General features: G+C 41.9%; 1 protein-coding gene across 3 annotated transcripts in view; it reads right to left on the reverse strand.

The window, feature by feature from the left end:
• Positions 1 to 2,073: 2,073 nt before the first annotated feature.
• MEAF6 (MYST/Esa1 associated factor 6) overlaps positions 2,074 to 19,711 on the reverse strand; it is a 29,770-nt gene continuing 12,132 nt past the window's right edge. The window contains exons 5-9 of one of the 3 annotated variants that reach the window (XR_008793710.1): positions 10,196 to 10,388; positions 5,052 to 5,081; positions 4,889 to 4,946; positions 4,237 to 4,270; positions 2,074 to 3,611 (exon numbers count right to left, since the gene is read on the reverse strand). Coding sequence is in view for 1 of the 3 variants with exons in the window: in XM_056123353.1 (XP_055979328.1) it covers positions 3,603 to 3,611; positions 4,237 to 4,270; positions 5,052 to 5,081; positions 10,196 to 10,388 (266 nt within the window). In the remaining 2 variants the exon portion in view is untranslated. The remainder of the gene's footprint in view (positions 3,612 to 4,236; positions 4,271 to 4,888; positions 4,947 to 5,051; positions 5,082 to 10,195; positions 10,389 to 19,711) is intronic. The other 2 variants (XR_008793711.1, XM_056123353.1) reach the window with 2 other exon arrangements.

Consider the following 19,711-nt stretch of genomic DNA (forward strand, 5'->3'; position numbering starts at 1 on the left):
AAGATAGAAACTGCCGGCAGTGAGCCACATCTATTCAAGTGTAATCGTCCGATTCAGGTTGTTAGGCATTTGAATGAATCAATGCTCATGGCCAAGTTCGTGTTGACAAGGACACCAACACCTCTAACGCCTCTTTTGTCGCATGTTCCGAGGAACAGTTCTTCTCCAGTGTTGAAAATGGCATGATGTGATTGATGCCTTCTCATCTCAGTCAGACCAATGATGTCATACTTGATCTTTCGCACTTGCACCATCAGGTCCTCGATCAGCATACGTGCATTAAAAGTACAGAGTCATTTTTACCCTTCTTCCAAGATTACCACTCCATATTTTATGGGGTTCAAATATGGTTGAACCATGGGAACACCTGCAAGGGTGATTAGAGGCCACCCTAAAAGCCTCTATACCTCTCAGAGAGCCTGGCAAGCTACTGAGAGTATCCCGCCCACATGGCAGAGCCTGGCAAGCTATCTGTGGTGTATTCGATATGCTAAAACCAGTAAATACAATGGGTCTCATTCTCCTGACCCTGAAAGAGCCACCAATACAGCAGTGTTAAGAAGGATGAGGAAGGAGAGGCTGATAAAATCTCAAGGCTGAACTAGGCTGCCAAAACAAAGAGGGACAAAATAGAATTCCCCAAAACAAGAAAAAGAAACTAAAGAAAAAAAAAGGGGGAAGAAAGAACCAATTTTTGGGGGGGAGGGTGCTTTTTGGGTCACACCCGGCGATGGCAACGGACAGGAGTTACTCCTGGCTCATGCGCTCAGGAATTACTCCTGATGGTGCTCGGGAACATGCACAGGGGTTACTCCTGGCTCATGAACTCAGGAATTACTCCTGGAGGTACTTGGGGGACCATATGGGATGCTGGGAATCGAACTCGTGATGGCCGCATGCAAGGCAAATGCCCTACCTGCTGTGCTATCGCTCCAGCCCCCAAAGAACTAATTTTTAAAAAACCCTGACAGAGGTCTAGGAAGATCAATCAGAGGGTTTGGAGTACACACCTGGCTTGCAGAGGCTCTGAGTCTGATTTCCAGTATTGCATGGTACACCAAGGACTACCAGAAAAGTCCGAGTGGCTCCCAACAGCACTCAGCCAAGCACAGGCCCGTCCAGTCTGCATAGCCAGTCTGCTAGGAGAGGCCCCTGGACCTTCTGACTGCTGCCTGGGATGGTTCCTTCCCTCAAAAAACACCCAACAGTGAGGCAGGAGAGATAGGTCAACAGGAGAGAGTATACACTTTAAATGTGAGAGGCTCTGAATTCAATTCCCTGACAACCACCAAGTGTAGCCCTGATGATCTGTTTCTCTTCTTTTTTTGGCTCATACCCAGTGGTGCTCAGGGCTTACTACTTGCTCTGCACTCAGGAATCACTCCTGGCGGGGTTTGGGGGACCATATGAGATGCTGAAGACAGAACTTGGGTTGGCTAGATGCAAGGTTAGCGCTCTTCCTGCTGTACTATCTCTCTAGCCTTGTCCTGGTGGCTCTGAGTACTGCCAAGGTTGTCCTAGTCTCTAGGACCACCAAACTGGAATAGCACCACATTGCCAGATGTAAGCAACAAACTGTCAGATCTGCACCATGAAGCAGAGCACCACTGCAGTGACTCCCATCCAGGTCCCTGGGCCTCAATGGGAAGGAGGCCCTACTAAATTAAACAGGGGGCTAAGAATAGCTTGGTGACTTAGAACACAAACATGCAATTGCTAGATCAGACTCCATTTCCTTCATGTACACCAAGAGCAATCCTGCTAGTCTTGATCCCTGGTCCACAGTGATTTCTGGCCACTCCAGTCCGATGTGTGTAAGCATGATACAAAAGGATGTGACTCCGGTGAGCACTCACAGCCAGAAAGTGCAGCCACAGGAGTACGCAGTGCAAGCACAGCTACCTGATGTGTGGGCTTAGCAAGCACCACAACTGAAATGTGCAGGCACCTTAGCCAGGCATGCATGTGACAGAGTCACTGCAACATCACAACAAAAGAGAAGGGGAGGGAGTAAAATGAATACCCCAACAATGAAGTTCTGCTATCAAAGATATAGCCAAAGACATCTAAATAGCCAGTCCAAAAAAAAAAAAGTTTATTTCAGAACAAGAATGAAAGCTTTTGCACATCTGATGAAGGTTGTTTTGTTAAGACACCATCCATATTCAATTCTACCAATATTATCACAAATGGAACATAGTTTTCCAAACAAAAATATGGGCATTAAGTAAAAGACTATGATTAAATAGAGTCAAGGAAAGGTGAGGCCTTAAATCTTATTCCCGTTGAGTGATTTTACAATACAGAATTTAACAGAATTTAAAATCAAACCGTCAAGTTTCCTAATACCAGTAATTCTCAATTGGTTATCAGAATTCCAGGGACTCTTTGAAAGGAAATCCCAGTAATTATATTATATCCCTGTAAGAGTCTTTGGCATGAGACCCACACATCAAAATAAGTATTTTTAAACTTCCCAGGTGATTTAAATGTGTAGCAGGTGGAAGCCACTGCTGTAGTGGCAGAAAACAATGATCAACAACACCTGGACTCATCATCCCCGCCAAGGGAAGTGAGACCTGTGGGACAACGTAGTTCTCATTGATCCTATCTTTCATGCCAATCAAGAACTCCATACATCATCTGCCTGAGGAGCAAATTTTGAGCCTTATAACATGCCTTAGTGATTTTTGAGCAGTATCTAATCAGGCAAGTATCAGCAAGGAGAGAAAAGATGAAAAAAGAAATTTCCATAATGCATGATATGAATAAATAAATCCCTCAGGTTTAAATGTAAAGTATGAGAAGTCAGATCCTATGAAATTTTATTTATACAACAAGAATAAAAATATCAATTTGAAAAGGACTGATTTAAATTTGCTTTTCAGCTTTCCTGTTCCTAGAATATGAAACTGCTTCCAGCTCAGAAAGATTGAAGATAGTCAATTATTAAACAAACACCCTTTACCTTCTTCCTGCAAAACAAAAACAGAAGAGCCAAGTCCCCCATTTTATTTATGGTAAACCAGATGATTTTCAGTTAAGAATATTGGCAACTGCACGAAACAGATGATCAGATATGCCAGCAGGAAGGTATGAGTTGTACAACAGCATTACAAAAAATCCCCAACATACGATGGTAAAAACAACAATAGAAAAATAATAAAACACAAACAAAATAAGAAAATGCCAGATATTTACAGCCTCACTCTGAAACATGACCTGTGTTCTATTTTCAGCATAAAATAAAACCAGAGAACATTCTTGATAGGTATCACAGATGAAGTGGGTGCCAGCCAATTTGGGAGGAAACATTCATTTCAAGACAGGAGAAATGCACAGTTTGCAACTTGCTGGTTTTATAACCAAGTTGTCCTGCAGTTCTGTTACTAAAAACAACACAAAGTAAATGATCCGGTGTGGTCTTAGAGAAATGACCTGTTTGTCATCACATTTAAGAACACAAACTACTCAGTCACAGGCACTGGGTCTGGGAAAGCAGGGGGGATGGCCACGCACTCAGGTGAGGAACGTTTATCTCTGTGAGGTTGGAGAAGGAAGCAGGACTCTATAGCCTGGAAGCTTCTGCACTAATCAATCTTCTAATAATCCTAAAAAGAGAAAAACAAAGTACCAACTTACTCTTAGCACACTGGTAGGAACCTAAGAAAAGAGTCTATATAAACAATCTGAGGATCTGAGGATCTTCTGCAGCTAAAGACTATTTTAAACATAACGTATATTTCACATTTGAAAACGGGGTTTTCTTAGTTCTGATGGGACTGAACCATCAATTCTGTCCTTATTAGACCTCCTGATCTCATCAGTCGGGGGTGGGGGTGGGGAAAGCTAGTATTAACTATTCCTTACTTAGTCAACGTGAATTTCATTTCAGTGAAAGGGAATAACCCTTCTCTTTCAAAACATATAAAAAGTAATTAAAACCTAAGAAAGTAAACTGATTCCAGATGAAGATCCTAGCCTGTAAAACTGAAATTGTAGGGCCAAGAAGACAGCTGCAAGAGCTGAACTCATGTTCTGCATGCCAAATGCTTGGGTTTCATCCACGGCAACCCATGGAACCCTGAGCACTGTCTGATCCCTTGAGCACCTCTGGGTGTGGCCAAAAAAACCTAGAATTTTGACTTTAGAATAAGTACACTCAAGCTCTGAAGACATTCATCTAATCATTTATAAAATTACCAGCCCCTCTCAAATAGTCTGGCTAATACTTACAGCTCGTGGTTTTTTGTTTAACTTCAGATCAATCCTGCGATAAAAAAGATAAAAGATATTTGCATTTCAATTTACAGAAAAGGGTCTAAGAATTAGCTACTGCATAGGGCACAAGCTATAACAAAGACTATATGGTTAAGTAAAATCCAAATTCTTCATTAGACTATGTCATATTTTAGTAGTTTACCCCAATATTATTAAGCAAGTATTTAAAAACATAAGCAGATATTCTTGCCACAAGGCAAACATAGATGATTCAAAAAGAAATGTACAGTAGTTACAAAAGTCATATATATATTTTAAATTATTTCAAAATTACCCATTAAAGAGATTGGGTTAAGAGGGCATGCTCTATATTAATGTGTTAGCTCTATAACTATATCACTGATAATCACTGATACACATAGTGATTAAGAACAGCAAAGAGATTAGGAATTTGTATTTCTGAACATGAACCCAAACAAATTAATTTCAATTTTTAAATCTTTCCAAAGCAAAATATCAAGATCTTAACTATTAATATCCTTATGAAGCAAAGCCAGAAAATCAATTTAAATATGAATTAAAGTAAAGGTTATCTATTTTAAAAGAAATAAAATGCATAAAAGTAAAGTTTACTTAATTTTGCTTAAGTTATTAAATAAAATGTTACCTCCATCACGTTTTTCTGTTTTTAAAAAAAACTTCCCAGCCTAACCTAATATACATACCTACAATTAAACAGATAAACTATGGGTTAGAAAGATCTCATAAAGGCATATTTGTCTCTACACACTAAACAACACAGCACAAATACTAATTCAAATCAAACTTACTCAAAGTCATAATCAAACATGCCAGACGGGCTGAGGGGCAGCATTTGAAAGGAAGAAAGCAATAGAAATTAATACTAATTGAATAAATTAGTTGATTAGCCACCCTAGCAAGATTACAGACACAAAATCAGTTTTAAGAATCTTAAGTCATTAAGTTTCAAACATTAAAGCACCAAAGATTTTGTGGTTACAAGAGTCCCTTCCCTCAATGGATTTCATATCAGAAGTAGAGAAGAATACAATAGAAACAGTTATTTCATTAGAAAATAAGATACCTGCAGGTCTTCTATTAGCTGTCAGATTCGGAGTTAGAACTTTTAAAATATTTAATTATAATGAAAATATAACTAGGACATTAGAATAGAGAAAGAAGTGTTTAGTCATACAATGAAAGGTACTTTGAAGACAGTACTACCAACTCAGCAAAATACACTAAAAGGAAAAACATTGTAATTTTTAAAAAGAAAACATTTTACACTTTTAATCAAGATATATTCTCTGGAACTATTCAGAGGACATCGTTTTCCTTTTCTATTGCTTTCATTACAGAAGCCAAAAGTCGAATGAATAAACCTCACTGATATATACAGGCTAATTGCAGAAACTAAAAAGTCATATCACTCTGCCCCTGAATTGATGATGACATCTAACTGAATTGATGATGACATCTAACTGCTTTGGCAGGGCTAAAATGGTGTGACACCACAGTCACCCATGGCCCTGTTAAAACAAAAGAATGCTGACATCCACAACCATCCAAGTTCAGACATCTGGATGAAAGGAGTACAGGGCGGAGGCCATTCTGTACCATCACCACTAACTAATCAATGATCTGGGAAGACCTCCAAAGCAAACAAAAACCAGAGCATGATACCAGCTCCTTAGCTGGTGCCAACACCTTGCAGGTTGTGGAGTAGTCAAATAATTAGCAAATAAAAACATTCCTAGCCAATGTTTTTAAGAATGAGGCTGAAAGAATCGATATCCCTTATGCAAGAGTTTCACTTAAGTCACTTGGGAAAAAGTGTAGAGCAAGTGCAGAAACAGGAATTAACAAAAAATTTCTCTTTCAGTCTAATTAACTTTGTTTACAAATTAGACTGTACAACCTATTTAATGAAACCAGAATTTAGTATAGCAAATAAAATAAAAATGAACAGGGCCAGAGTGATAGTACAGCAGGTAGGGCATTTGCCTTGTATGCGGCCAACCCGGGTTTGATTCCCAGCATCCCATATGGTCATCTAAGCACCACTAGGAGTATGAGTGCAGAGGTAGGAGTAACCCCTGAGCATTGCCGGATGTGACCCAAAAAACAAAACAGAACAAAAAGAACCATGATAAATTATTTTACATTTTTCTTCAAAAACACTAGGACTTAATGTTTAGTCAGATATTATACAAAAGATAAGAATTCAGAACACTACAACCATTAATGAATGCTAAAATTTATTTGGTAAAAAGTACTCACTTTCCTGAACAGGAAAATTCAGAAGTTATTCTATTTTGCTAATGTTTACATTTAATTCTACTTTACTCATCATTAAACAATGCCTATAGTAGTTACTCAGACATTTATAGAAATAATTTACTATTGACTTTATCTAACTACATGGATGTTCTGTATTGGATACAAACTTACAAACATGTATTGACAAAGTGTTCCACCCCACCCGCAATCTGTCAGACTCACTACAACAACTGGTCAATGAAGGTTCTGGCCAGACACAACTCCTGATTAAAGATGGCAGAAATTCAAAAACCTTAATTGGCCACGGAGATGCCATTCAGGTGCACAGCATGTTTTCCCCAGAAAGAAGGCAAATCGTCTCTCTTCCCTTGGAGTGGAGGTTGAGTACATAAGGTCCAGGGAGAAGCCCAGTTAGGTATTATTCTAGCGGAATGACAAAAGCATTCGGCCTTTCAAACAGAAAACATCATTTGTGAAAATAGTAACTTATATCAAAAATCTTTATAAATTCCAGTAATTTTTTGGAAAGAGTTTGTTCCAATGGTCAGAAAAAGAATGAGTGGGAAGAAATGCTCTTATGGAAATTTGCTAGAAACCTGAAAGTTAAGTTCATTGACTAATTCCTTTCACTGAGCAGCTGATAATGCTATTAAGGAAACTGAGGCTATTACCTAAAACAAAACAATAGCTATCTATGAAATCTACTGTCATCAGTAAAAAAGCACCAGAAAATGTTTTCTTTTTTAGGTTTTTTTTGAGTCACACCTGACATGTCCAGGGGATGTGACTCAGTGCTCAAAAGTTGTTCACAGAGGTGCTCGGAGACATGGCAGTGTCAGGGCTTGAACAAGAGCCTCCTGCATAGGCCTTTTGCCATCTCCCAATCCTTTCAAGAAATTCCTTCTTTCTTTCCTATTTTTTTTTCTTTTGATTTTGGAGCCATACCCTTACTCTTGGCTCTGTGTTCAGGGATCACTCCAGATAGTGCTCAGGGGACCAAATGTAGTACAGTAATTTGAAACTGGGTCAGATGCAAGCAAGGCAAACACCTTAACCCCCGAACTATCTGTCTGGTTGCTCTTTTCATGGAATTCCTCCCCTACTCTAAATAATCCTCAGAACAAAAATCACTGGGGTATGGGGAAGTGGCTCAGCAGAAAAGAACGTGCCTCAATATGTGTAAGGCCCTAGTTCATCAAGGGAAGGAGAGAGGGAGAAAGAGAAGGAGGGAGGGAAGTTGGGAAGGAGGGAGGGAGGGAGGAAAGGAGGGAGGGAGGGAGGGAGGGAGGGAAGGAAGGAAGGAAGGAAGGAAGGAAGGAAATCATTAAAATAAGAGCAGAGTAAATTTAACAAAAGCAAAATAAAGTATATTTAATTATCTTGACAATTGTTTTAAATCTTGGGCCAGAGAGAAAGTACAGGGGTTAAGGTCTTTGCATATAGCTGACCCTGGTTCAATTCCCAGCACCATATGGTCCCCCAAACACCATAGGGAGCAACTCCCAAGCACAGAGTCAGGAACATCAACGATTGTGGCCCAACCTGCCCCCACATCCCCAAAAGGACAACTGTTTTAAATCTGCATGAGACTCTGCCACTCTTTGTGATAAATCCTATTATAATGATCAAATAACCAATAGTTTACTTAAAAAAAATTGTTAAAAAAAGTTAAGCAGGAAGCCTTGCCAGTATTTGAATAAAATACTTCTTCTTCTTCTTCTTCTTCTTCTTCTTCTTATTATTATTATTATTATTATTATTTGGTTTTTGGTCACACCAGCAATGCTCAGAGGTCGCTCCTGGCTCTGTACTCAGGAATTACTCCTGGCAGGCTCAAGGATGCCAGGATGCCAGAGATAGAACCCAGATTGGTCACATGCAAGCAAGCACCCTCCCCACTATACTAGGCCTCTGGCCCCAAAATATTAATACTATTTTTTGAATAATCAACAAGTAAAACATTTTTCCCCCTTCCTCTCAAGTTTCTGTTGGCCACAACTGACTGTACGGAGGGCCTACTCCTGGCTCTGTGCTCAGGGATTACTCCTGGTAGTGCTGGGGATCAAACCCAGTTGGCTGCATGTAAGACAAGAGCCTAACCCCTAGTACTATCTTTCCAGCCCATAAAACTCTTAAAAGAATTTAAAATCAGCTGGAGGCAAGATATGGCTCATGGTAGAGACTGGGGTTTGATTCCCAGCAAAAATCAGATGATGAGTAGGAGCCTAAATTAATGATTTTGTATGGGGCATATCTCAAAGCTGACAATTTTAATATACCCCAAAGTGTTTGTGGGAAAGACAAAAAATCCTGGGGCCAAAGTGATAGTATAATGGGTAAGCCCTTTTATGGGGCCAACCCAGGTTGGATCCCCGACACCCCATATGGTCCCCTGAATACCACCAGAAGTGATTCCTGAGTGCAGAGCCAGGAGTAACCCCTGACCATCAGCAGGTGTGGCCCCCCAAAACAAACAAATCCTACAACTTGTAAAGTAATCTAATTCAGAAGCAATCGGGAGGCCAAAATACCACAATTACTGATTCAGTTCCCCTCAGAATGGAGGCTCCAAAGATAAGCAGGACAAAAGACTATTAGATCCCTAGTTTCCAAGCAGAGGCTTGAGGCCAGGAGAAAATTCCCTACTCCACGAACTATACGCAGCACACTCTCTGAGTGCAACTGTATTATTATTTCCAATTATCTGAGTTAATGGGCTTTGGCATTGTCCTACAAACCCCAAACCAGCTTAATTCTCTCTGGGTTAACAGCTGACCTCAGTCTACTGATGTCACTTCCTACTTCCTATCCACTATATCCTGCAAAAAACACCAAGGGTAAATGTTACCGAGGAAGGCACTTTCATATCTCATAGAAGATTTTAAGTTGTCCCTCCAATATCTGAAACCAGCACATTATAGATAAATATAAAAAGAGAGAAATCAAAATAAATAAAACTTTTTTTTTTTTGCTTTTTGGGTCACACCTGGCAATGCTCAGGGGTCATTCCTGGCTCTGCACTCAGGAATCATTCCTGGCGGTGCTCAGGGGACCACATGGGCTCCTGGAAATTGAACCCGGGTTGGAGGTGTGCAATGCAAACATCCTACCTGCTGTGCTATCATTCTAGCCTCATAAAATATTTTTTCCTCCCTGGTACTAGGGATTGAATTCAGGACCTCACACATGCAAGTCATGCACTATATCACTGAGCTACATCCCTGGCCCTTCAAGAAAATATGTATTTAAGAAAAACAGAGAAACAAAAGAAAAACAGAGGGTCCCAGAAGCTCAGCAGGCTGGAACACATGCTCACAAGCAGGAAGCCCCAATTTGATCTGGCTCTGACAGAAGCAACTCCCAAGTAACTCCAGAACCAAAAACAACCAAAAAAAAAAAAATCCCACTTTGCACATTCCCTACATGTACTAGTTACACTTTTAAAAATACTCATAATAATTTCTTTCTGTATTCCCCTTTCATATAGTGATACCCACCAAACCCTCCCTTAATAGTAAAACTAGACTGCTTCATTGGACCAAAATAATTTCTTCTTATCAGAAATATATCGGCTGTACCAATTCTGAAAAATGTTTATTCTAGCGAAGTGCCTTTCCAGTCATAGAGTCAGAGTTCTGGGTGGAAGGGGTGGAGGGTGGTCCCTGCCACTGACCTGTGCCGGTTTTTATTCTTTCGTTTTTTATGGCTGCTGTGATGACTCCCTGAGGAAGTAGAAGAAGCAGCCTTCTGAGGTTTCACCCCCTGCACAGATCCATCCAGATCCTCAGGGTCCTCCTGGTTGGGCTCATTTTCCTGATTGTGGAAGTCTGGAGACGTATCACTTTCTGTCCCACTTCCTGGTTCCCCTAGAAGGAATAAACACAGTCCCCAAAGCATCATCAGTATAAATCAGATAATTTGTCCATCAGTCAGGGAAAAAAATGTTGAGCCCTCTTGTACAGAAAAAAGATAACTTGCTATCTTCAAGGTTCATACATCTAAATTGGGAGGGGGAAAAAAGATACATACAGTCAAAGCATCAAAGTTACCAGAGTTGGTAAAAAAAAAAAGAGGTAATCTGAAACAGTGTTAACCAGAGACCACAGATCTAAGGAGAGCTGGGAGGGGAGATCATAGGACCACCATAACCTCAATGAATAAAGGTTAAACACAGAATATAGTGGTGTGGAACTGACAATTATACAAGAAGCATTATTAAAATCATTAAATGAATAGTCAGGTGAAAGAAGAACTTGGGAAAACCCATGGCTGATCATGGTTCCTACCCCAAATCACATAGAAATACCATTTACCAATGACCCCCCACACCAGGAAATAAGCCCCATTATCTGAATCACAGAGTTTATTTTTTCCTCTTGTTTCTATTAATGGAATCCAGGGCCTCACACATGCAAGGCAAATGCTCTACGAGCCTTTAGAAAGTGGTAAAGGGGCTGGGAGATGCAGGTCAGCATGAGCGCACTTGCATCGCAAGTGTGAGGCCTTGGGTTTCATCCTCAAGCCCACAAAAAAAAGTTTTAAAAACAATAAAAATTAAAAATGTAGTAATATTTTAAAGCTGACATATAGTTCCATTTAATCGTGTGTGTGTGTGTGGGGGGGGGAGTATGTGTGTTATCAGGATTAAACCCAGGATCTCATACACCCCTGAGGTATACTCCTCCAAGTCAATTCGTCGATTGCCTCGAGCAGGTCCCAGTAACGTCTCTTTCATCCTAGCCCTGAGATTATATTCAAAGCTCTTTAGGAGAATGAGACCCATCATTGTTACTGGTATTTGGCATATTTGGTACGCCACGGGGAGTTTGCCAGACTCTGCCCTGTGGGCAGGCTACATTCGATAGCCTGCAAGTTTGTCCAAAGTAGGAATGAGATAATAAGATGTCATAAAAAGATGTCCTCCAAGTCAATATTCAAAGTTTTAAAATACCCCTTAGATATATTAAATAAGCAACTTAAAGAATCATTTGTAGAAATGCATTTTCTCAAAAATTTTGGTTTTGGGACACATCCAGCAATGCTTAGGGATTAGTTCTGGCTCTGCCCTCAGTACACTCCTGGCAATGTTCAGGGGACCACACAGGATGCCAGGATCGAATTCGAGTCAGCAGTGTGCAAGGCAAATGCCCCAACCACTGTACTATTGCTCTGGCCCTGGAAATACACATTTAAAAAAAAATGTTTTGGTAAATGCATACTTTTTTTTCCTGAAAGGAATTTTTTCTTCTTTTTAACAAATTGTATTATTTATTTTTTATGAAAGGAATTTCTTGAAATTTTTTTTTCTTTGTGGGTCACACCCGATGATGCTAAGGGGTTACTCCTGGCTCTGCACTCCCAAATTACTCTTGGTGGTGCTCAGGGGACCATATGGGATACTGGGAATTGAACCTGGGTCGTCCACGTGCAAGGCAAGCATTCTATCCTCTGTAGTATTGCTCTGGCCCTTTCAACTCTTAATTGAAAAGTATGAGGAAAGGGGGCTGAAATGATAGTATGGTGAGTAAAGCACTTGCCCTACAGAAAGCTGACCTGAGTTCAATCGTGGGCACCTCATATGGTCCCTCCCATTCCCTGGCACTGCCAGGAATGATCCTTAAGCGCAGAGCCAGGAGTAAACCCTGAGCAATAGCAAGTGAATCTCCCTTCCCCCCTCAAAAAAGGGGGAAAATATAAGGGAATATATCTTGCTTCTAAAAATTGTCAAAATGGGTTATGTGGGCTGCAGGACTAGGAACGAGTTTTATTCCTTTCATGTCTTTGTACTATAAACTTCTGCGTAGGGACTTCTCCAGATTTTTCTTTTGTTATCTTCTGGACCATGCCCAGCAGTGCTCAGATGCTCTCTTGGGTCTGGGATTGGGACTGAATGCAGGCCTCCCGCATGCAAAGCATATGCTTCTGCACACTGAGCTATCTCTCCAGATCTGGGAAGGGATCACAAGCTGAGAAACAGAAATATACAAGAAGTAAAAGAGGAAGTTAGAAAAGTCAGAAGAGAACAAATGTTTTTTTTTTGGGGGGGGGGTCACACCTGGCGATGCACAGGGGTTACTCCTGACTCTGCACTCAGGAGTTACTCCTGGTGGTGTTCAGGGGACCATATGGGATGCTGGGAATCAAACCCGGGTGGGCCCTACCCGATGTGCTATCTCTCAAGCCCCGAGAACAAATCATTTATCTTAGAAATCATCAATCCTATTTTTAAGCACTTCGTGAAAACAACAGGAGAGGGAGCTCTAGAACTATGAAGCTTAAAAAAGTACAGTGAGACGTCCTTATTTTCTAAAGGTCAGGATACTGATTTCATAAAAATTTAGCAAACATCAAAATTACTAAACCCTAGTGACTTTGGTTAACTGATTTTTAAATAGCAATTTATTGAGGTAAAATTTGTTTACAAAGGGGCTGGAGCAATAGCACAGCGGGTAGGGCGTTTGTTTGCCTTGCACGCGGCTGACCCGGGTTCGATTCCCAGCATCCCATATGGTCCCCCGAGCACCTCCAGGAGTGATTCCTGAGTGCAAAGCCAGGAGTAACCCCTGAGCATCGCTGGGTGTGACCCAAAAAAGAAAAAAAAATTAGTTTACAAGAGTACAGGTATTTATATGATTAGGGGTACAACAAAAAAAATTATAATAAAACAATTAAATGAAGATGAGTTTTCAGTAAATAATATTGGGAATACCAGGTCACATATGAAAGAATAAAGCTGGCTGAACTGACACTAATACTGAAAAGAGTGACGAGGAGCTGAATCTGCCATCTTAATGGCAGAGAAACAGCCCAGCATCATGTCTCCAAAAGAACATGACATTGCCAAATCTTCCCAGACCAGGTACACTGGTCCGGGCTGAGAACTCAAGGACCTTCTCTGAATGGGGGAGGGCATGAAGATTCCCTTTTCTGCCTGAAGACACAGTAGCCTGCAACCACATCTGACACCCTCCAACACAGAAATGGCACAGCTCCACCAATGAACCTCCTCAAACTGTCAAGCCACCAAACGGTTTCCATACCTATAGCTCCTGAACTGCGTGTCCATACATTTTCATAGTGCTGTCAGCCCAGTAGGATCACAGCAAATCTGATGGGAAACTTGCATAGAAGGCCACCAAGCCTAATGAGACTAAACAATAACACAAAGGCTCAACTAGCATTTAACCAGCACAGTAGATCCTCAATCCCTTTAGTAACATCACTGGGAGATATAACAACCATCACAAATTGATTCACTGCTTTGCACTGTAGCACTGTCCTCCCATGGTTCATCGATTTGCTCAAGCGGGCACCAGTAACGTCTCCATTGTGAGACTTGTTACTGTTTTTGGCACATCGATTACACCACAGGGAGCTTGCCAGGCTCTGCCATGCAGGCGAGATACTCTCAGAAGCTTGCCGGGCTCGCCAAGAGGGATGGAGGAATCGAACCCGGGTTGGCCACGTGCAAGGTAAATGCCCTACCCGCTGTGCTATCACTCGAGCCCCTCACTGGTGTAATTTTTAATAATTCTATTTGCTTTTGTGTTGTAACACACATTATGAAATAAATTTTTCTGTGCCTGCAAGGGGGCAGGCTAGGATGGTGGGTGGGAAACTGGAAACACTGGTGGATGGAAGGGCACAATGGTGGTAGGAATGGTGTTGGAACATTTAATACCTAAACAATTGTATTATGAACAACATGGCAAATTGTAGCGTTATAATAAAAGAATTAACTGTTTAAAAAAAATGAAGTTGGAGATTAGAAAAAGCTCAACAGGCTGCAGTACACGCTTTGCAGGTGGGAGGCCCAGATTCTATCCCTGGGAGTACATGGTCTCCTGAGTGACTCTCCACGCACAGAGCTGGGAGTAGCAGCACCCATTATCAAAATAAACCCATAGCAGGAAAAAAATAGTACAATCCATGTACCTGATAAGGACTTGAGTTCAGAATACATAACAAAATTAGAAATAATAAAAAGACAAAACCTCAATATAAAAATATGAATATAGTTGATTTTTTATTTTTGAGACATTTCTCAAAAGACATACAAGTTAGTTCCCTATAAGCACGTGACAAGATGCTGTTTCAGTCATTAGAAAAATGCAAATCATGATGACAGTGAGTAATCACTTCCCACCCACCAAAAGGGCTCTAATAGGGCAGAACACGTGACAATAAAGATGAGAAGAAACTGGACTCCTCATACACTGCTGACAAATCTAAAACGGTATGGCCATCTTGGAAGAGTCTGGCAGCTTTTTGGAAGACTGAACAGTTACTAAATGACCCAGCAATTTCACTACCAAGGGGAATGAAAACAGGTTCACATGATAAAACTTGTCAGGAATGTGCAGCAGTATTGTTCATTGTAGCCAAGTATCCATCAACTGAAAAAAAATGAATAAAATGAAGTATGTCCATCCATCCAATGAAATATTACTCAGCATTAAGAAGCAGTTAAAGGACCGGAGTCCTTAGAATGGGCTGGAGTGCATGCTTTGCATGTTGGAGAGCTGGCTCTATTCCCAGCATCTCATGGTCCTCTGAGCACTGCCAGGAGTAGTTCCTGAGCATCTGTCAGGTGTGGCTCAAAAGAAAAAAGAAAAAAAAGAAAAAAATACATTAAATGTACGTTTTGTATCATTTATATAATTACCATATAGGGACAGAAATAGTACAGGAGCAGGGGCTTGCCTTATACGCAGCTGATCCAGATTTGATCACCAGTATCCCATATGGGCCCCTGAGCACCACCAGGAGCGATTCCTGAGTGCAGGGTCAGGAGTAACTCCTGAGCATTGCCAAGTGTGGCCAACCCCCACGCCCACCCCAAGTAAAATAAAATTATCATATGATCTAGCAACCCCCCACTTCTGGGTATTTATCCAGAAGAGCTAAAAAGATCAGCGTTCCTCAAAGTAGGTGATATGGCTCTCTAGGAGTTGCTGGGAAAATCCTGGAGTAGTAGCCACCTCAGGTGCAATTCCAATCGGTGGGGAGAGAATGTGAGTGCTAACAGTTACTGCTTTAAGTAACCTTAAAATCTACCGTAACTCCTGAGCTATGTTTTTTCTGAAAAGGTAGCAGGTAGCCAAATCAATTTGAACCCCTTGGTCCAGAAGCTCTCTAAACTGTCATATACACTAGCATTATTTCCAAAAAGTGAACACTGAAACAACCTAAATACCATTAGTGGATGAATAGATAAATAAGGTGTTTATATGTAATGGAATATATTAATCAACTTTTTTTTTGGTGGGGGTGGGGGTTGGGGCCACACCCAGTGATGCTCAGAGATTACTCCTGGTGGTGCTTGAGGGAACATATGGGATGCTGGTGCCTGAACCTGAGTTGGTGTATAAAAGGCAAGCGCTCTACCTACTGTACTATTATTACAGCCTAAGATTTCTTTTAAACAACTAACAGGGGCTGGAGTGATAGACAGCGGGTAGGGTGTTTGCCCTGCATGCAGCCAACCTGGGTTCGATTCCCAGCATCCCATATGGTCCCCCGAGCACTGCCAGGAGTAATTTCTGAGTGCATGAGCCAGGAGTAAACCCCTGTGCATCACCAGGTGTGACCCAAAAACAAAAAACAAACAACAACAACAACAAAAACAGATTGAGGGGCCAGCAGAGAGACAGCAAGCAGGTGAGAGCGCTTGCCTTGCAAGCAACCAACCCATATTCTTTTAACTCATGTGCTATTGTTCCAGCCCAAATTAGACACCTACAAATCTATAAATTTTGGACCAGTAAGATAGTTCAAAGGGCCATTTTTTTCCTTCTTCTTGCGTCACACCCGGCAATGCTCAGGGGTTACTCCTGGTTTTGCATTCAGGAATCACTCCTGGTGGTGCTCAGGGGACTATATGGTATGGTGGGAATCAAACCCCGTCGGCCGCGTGCAAGGCAAACGCCCTACCTGCTGTGCTATTGCTCCAGCCCTCAAAGGGCCATCTTTGCAAGCAAGAGCCCACTGATCCATAGCCACAGAGGCATCCTAAAGACTCAAAGAGCTAGTACAGAGGTTAAGGCACTTTCTTGCACATGGAGCATCCTGGTTCAATCCCAGCACCACCCAAGTTCCTCAAAGTCCTGCCAGGAGTGACTTGAGAGGGCAGAGCCAAGAGTAAGCCCTGAGCACCATGAGTGTGTCCCAAAAATAAAATAAAAAAAACAAAAAAGCCCACATATGGCCCTCTGAGCACTGCCAAGGGTCATTTCTGACCACAGAGCCAGCAATGATTCCTGAACACTCCCGGATGGGACTCAATCGCCAATAATAAAAAGAAAATAAAAATCATCATTTGGGGCCTAAGGATATACCTCAGTAGGGTACACACTTTTCAAGTGAAGTCCCAGGTTTAATTCCCAACACTGAAAAATAAACTACTGGGGCCGGAGCAACAATATAGCAGATAGGAGTTTGCCTTACATGCAGCCAACCCAGGTTTGATCCCTGGCATCCCCTACGGTTCACTGAGTACCACCAGGAATGATTCCTAAGTGGAGAGCCAGGTGTAACCCCCGAGCACTGCTGGGTGTGGGCCCTCCCCCACCAAACAAAAAACAAACACAAACTATCATTTGTAGATATACATTGAAACATACAGCACTGTAGCACTGTCTTTCAGTTGTTCATCGATTTGTTCAAGCGGGCACCAGTAATGTCTCCATTGTGAGACTGTTGTTACTGTTTTTGGCATATAGATACGCCACGGGGAGCTTGCCAGGCTCTGCTGTGTAGGCGGGATACTCTCAATAGCTTGCCAGGCTCTCCAAGAGGGGCAGAGGAATTGAACTCTGGTTGGCTGCGTGCAAGGCAAACACCCTACCTGCTGTGCTATCTCTCCGGCCCACTGAAACATATACACAGAAAAAATTGTATCGTGTCTGGGATTCTTAATATAATACAAAAGATGGGGTTGAGGCATTAACCTTGCATGCTGTCAGCCCCAGTTTAATCCCCAGCACCAGTATGGTCCTCTGACCGCCACAGAATGATCCCTGAACACAGAGCCAGGAGTAAGCCTAGAGAAGATGGAGATAAGAAAGTAGGGTTTGAATCAGAACTGAACATTATTTGATGGGCTGGGGGCAATGTGATGGACATTCTTTATTTTATAGCCTGTATTTGTAGAGTCCAAAAGTCTCCAATGGAGATGTTACTGGGCCCGCTCGAGCAAATAATGAGCAACGGGAGGACAGTGACAGTGATTTGTAGAGTCAAAATTTAGTTAGGGCTGGATAGTACAGGAGTTAAGACTCTTGCCTGCAGATGGCTAACCCAGGTCCCCTTAAAACCACAAAGAGGGGCTGGAGCAATAGCACAGCGGGTAGGGCGTTTGCCTTGCACGTGGCTGACCCAGGTTCGATTCCCAGCATCCCATATGGTCCCCTGAGCACCACCAGGAGTAATTCCTGAGTGCATGAACCAGGAGTAACTCCTATGTATCGCCGGGTTGGCCCAAAAAGAAAAAAAAAAATCCACAAAGAGTGATCCCTGAGCAGAGAGCCAGGAATGTGCCCTAAGCACTGCTGGATGCTTAGGATACCCCAAACAAAAACAAAATTCACTTTAATAAAGAGTTAAAAGTATTGTTTTCTTCCCTTCTTTCATAGCAACGATAGTTGTAACAAGTCCTCAAGTTATGCCTGTGAAGTAAAAAATGGTAATACTTCAAGGTGATGACAACAGTCTAAAGTATTTTCAACACATGGGACTGGAGCAATAGCACAACGGGTAGGGCGTTTGCCTTGCACACAGCCAACCCGGGTTCGATTCTCAGCATCCCATATGGTCCCCTGAGCACTGCCAGGGGTAATTCCTGAGCGCAGAGCCAGGAGTAACCCCTGTGCATTGCCGGGTGTGACCCAAAAAGCAAAATAAATAAGTAAATAAATAAAGTATTTTTGACACAAAGAACAAAATCCTTGATTCCCTGATTCCCCAAATGCCAACATCCAACTCAATTCTGATACTAATTTCTGGAGTTAAGGTAAATCCCACAGGTTAAGAACCCAAGGTTAGAGGCTGGAGCGATAGTACAGGGAGTAGGGCATTTGCCTTGGACACGGACGACCTGGGTTCAATCCCCAGAACCCATATGGTCCCCCAATAATCGCCAGGAGTAATTCCTGAGCATAGCTGGGTATGACCCAAAAAAGAAAAAAAGGAAAAACAAAAAAGAACCCGAGTCTACAAGAATGCTCTCTCACTTCAAAGACCAGTCCTAAATCCCAGATATCTCATACTTTTTTTTTTGGAGGGGAGCAGTGGGGGGCACATCCAGAGGTATTCAAGGCTTACTCCTGGCTGTGCTCAAGGATCACTCCTGGCAGTGCTCAGGAGACCATATGCAGGGGATTAAACCCAGGTCATCCAAATCAAAGACAAGCACCCTACCTGCTATAGTATCTTTCCAGCCCCTTAGTCATTCATACTTTAAATAGACCAGCTATTAATCAAGGATACCCATGACACCATTCTCAAGTTCAACAGTTCACTAAAATAACTTCATATTCAGGAGCATACTTTACTTATAGTTAATAGTCTTTAATAAAGGCTATATTTAGGGACCAGGTAGTTGGTCGAAAGGGCTGGAGCACAGGACTTACATACAGAAGTCCCATCCCTGGCACTGCATGGTCCACCCCAGTTCAGTCAGGAACAACCCTCAAGTATCTTAGTAGCTTGCCAAGAATGGCTCCCACCTCCCACCCCACCCTCATACACAAAGTAACAATGAAAAATAAGGACTACACGTCGGTTCAGTCAACTGAACAGATGCAGAGTTTTAAAGTTTTTTGAGAGAAGAGTGGATCTGCAAGATACCTTTGAACATACCACCCTCCAGCTCTCAGAGTCTACCAGCAGAGACTCTGAGAAGTTTTTATGGAAATTTCATTACGCAGACATGAGTCATTCACCACTGATGACAAATTCAATTTCCATCCCCTTTTCTATCTCTGGAAGCTTGCATGGTAGGACTGACAATTTTAATTTCTTTGGTTTTGGTCCATGCCTAGCAACGCTCAAGGGTTCATGTGGTGCTGGGGATGGAACCTAGGCCTCCTATATCAAAGCTTGTGCTCAGCCCACTGACCCATCTCTTTGTCCCTGAAAGTTCTGATCTAGCTAACCAAGGCTTAGCTTTTCTGGTAACCAGGGGCTGGAG

Source organism: Sorex fumeus, unplaced genomic scaffold (assembly GCF_029834395.1).
Source record: "Sorex fumeus unplaced genomic scaffold, SorFum_2.1 ptg000047l, whole genome shotgun sequence".
NCBI classification, from domain to species: domain Eukaryota; kingdom Metazoa; phylum Chordata; class Mammalia; order Eulipotyphla; family Soricidae; genus Sorex; species Sorex fumeus.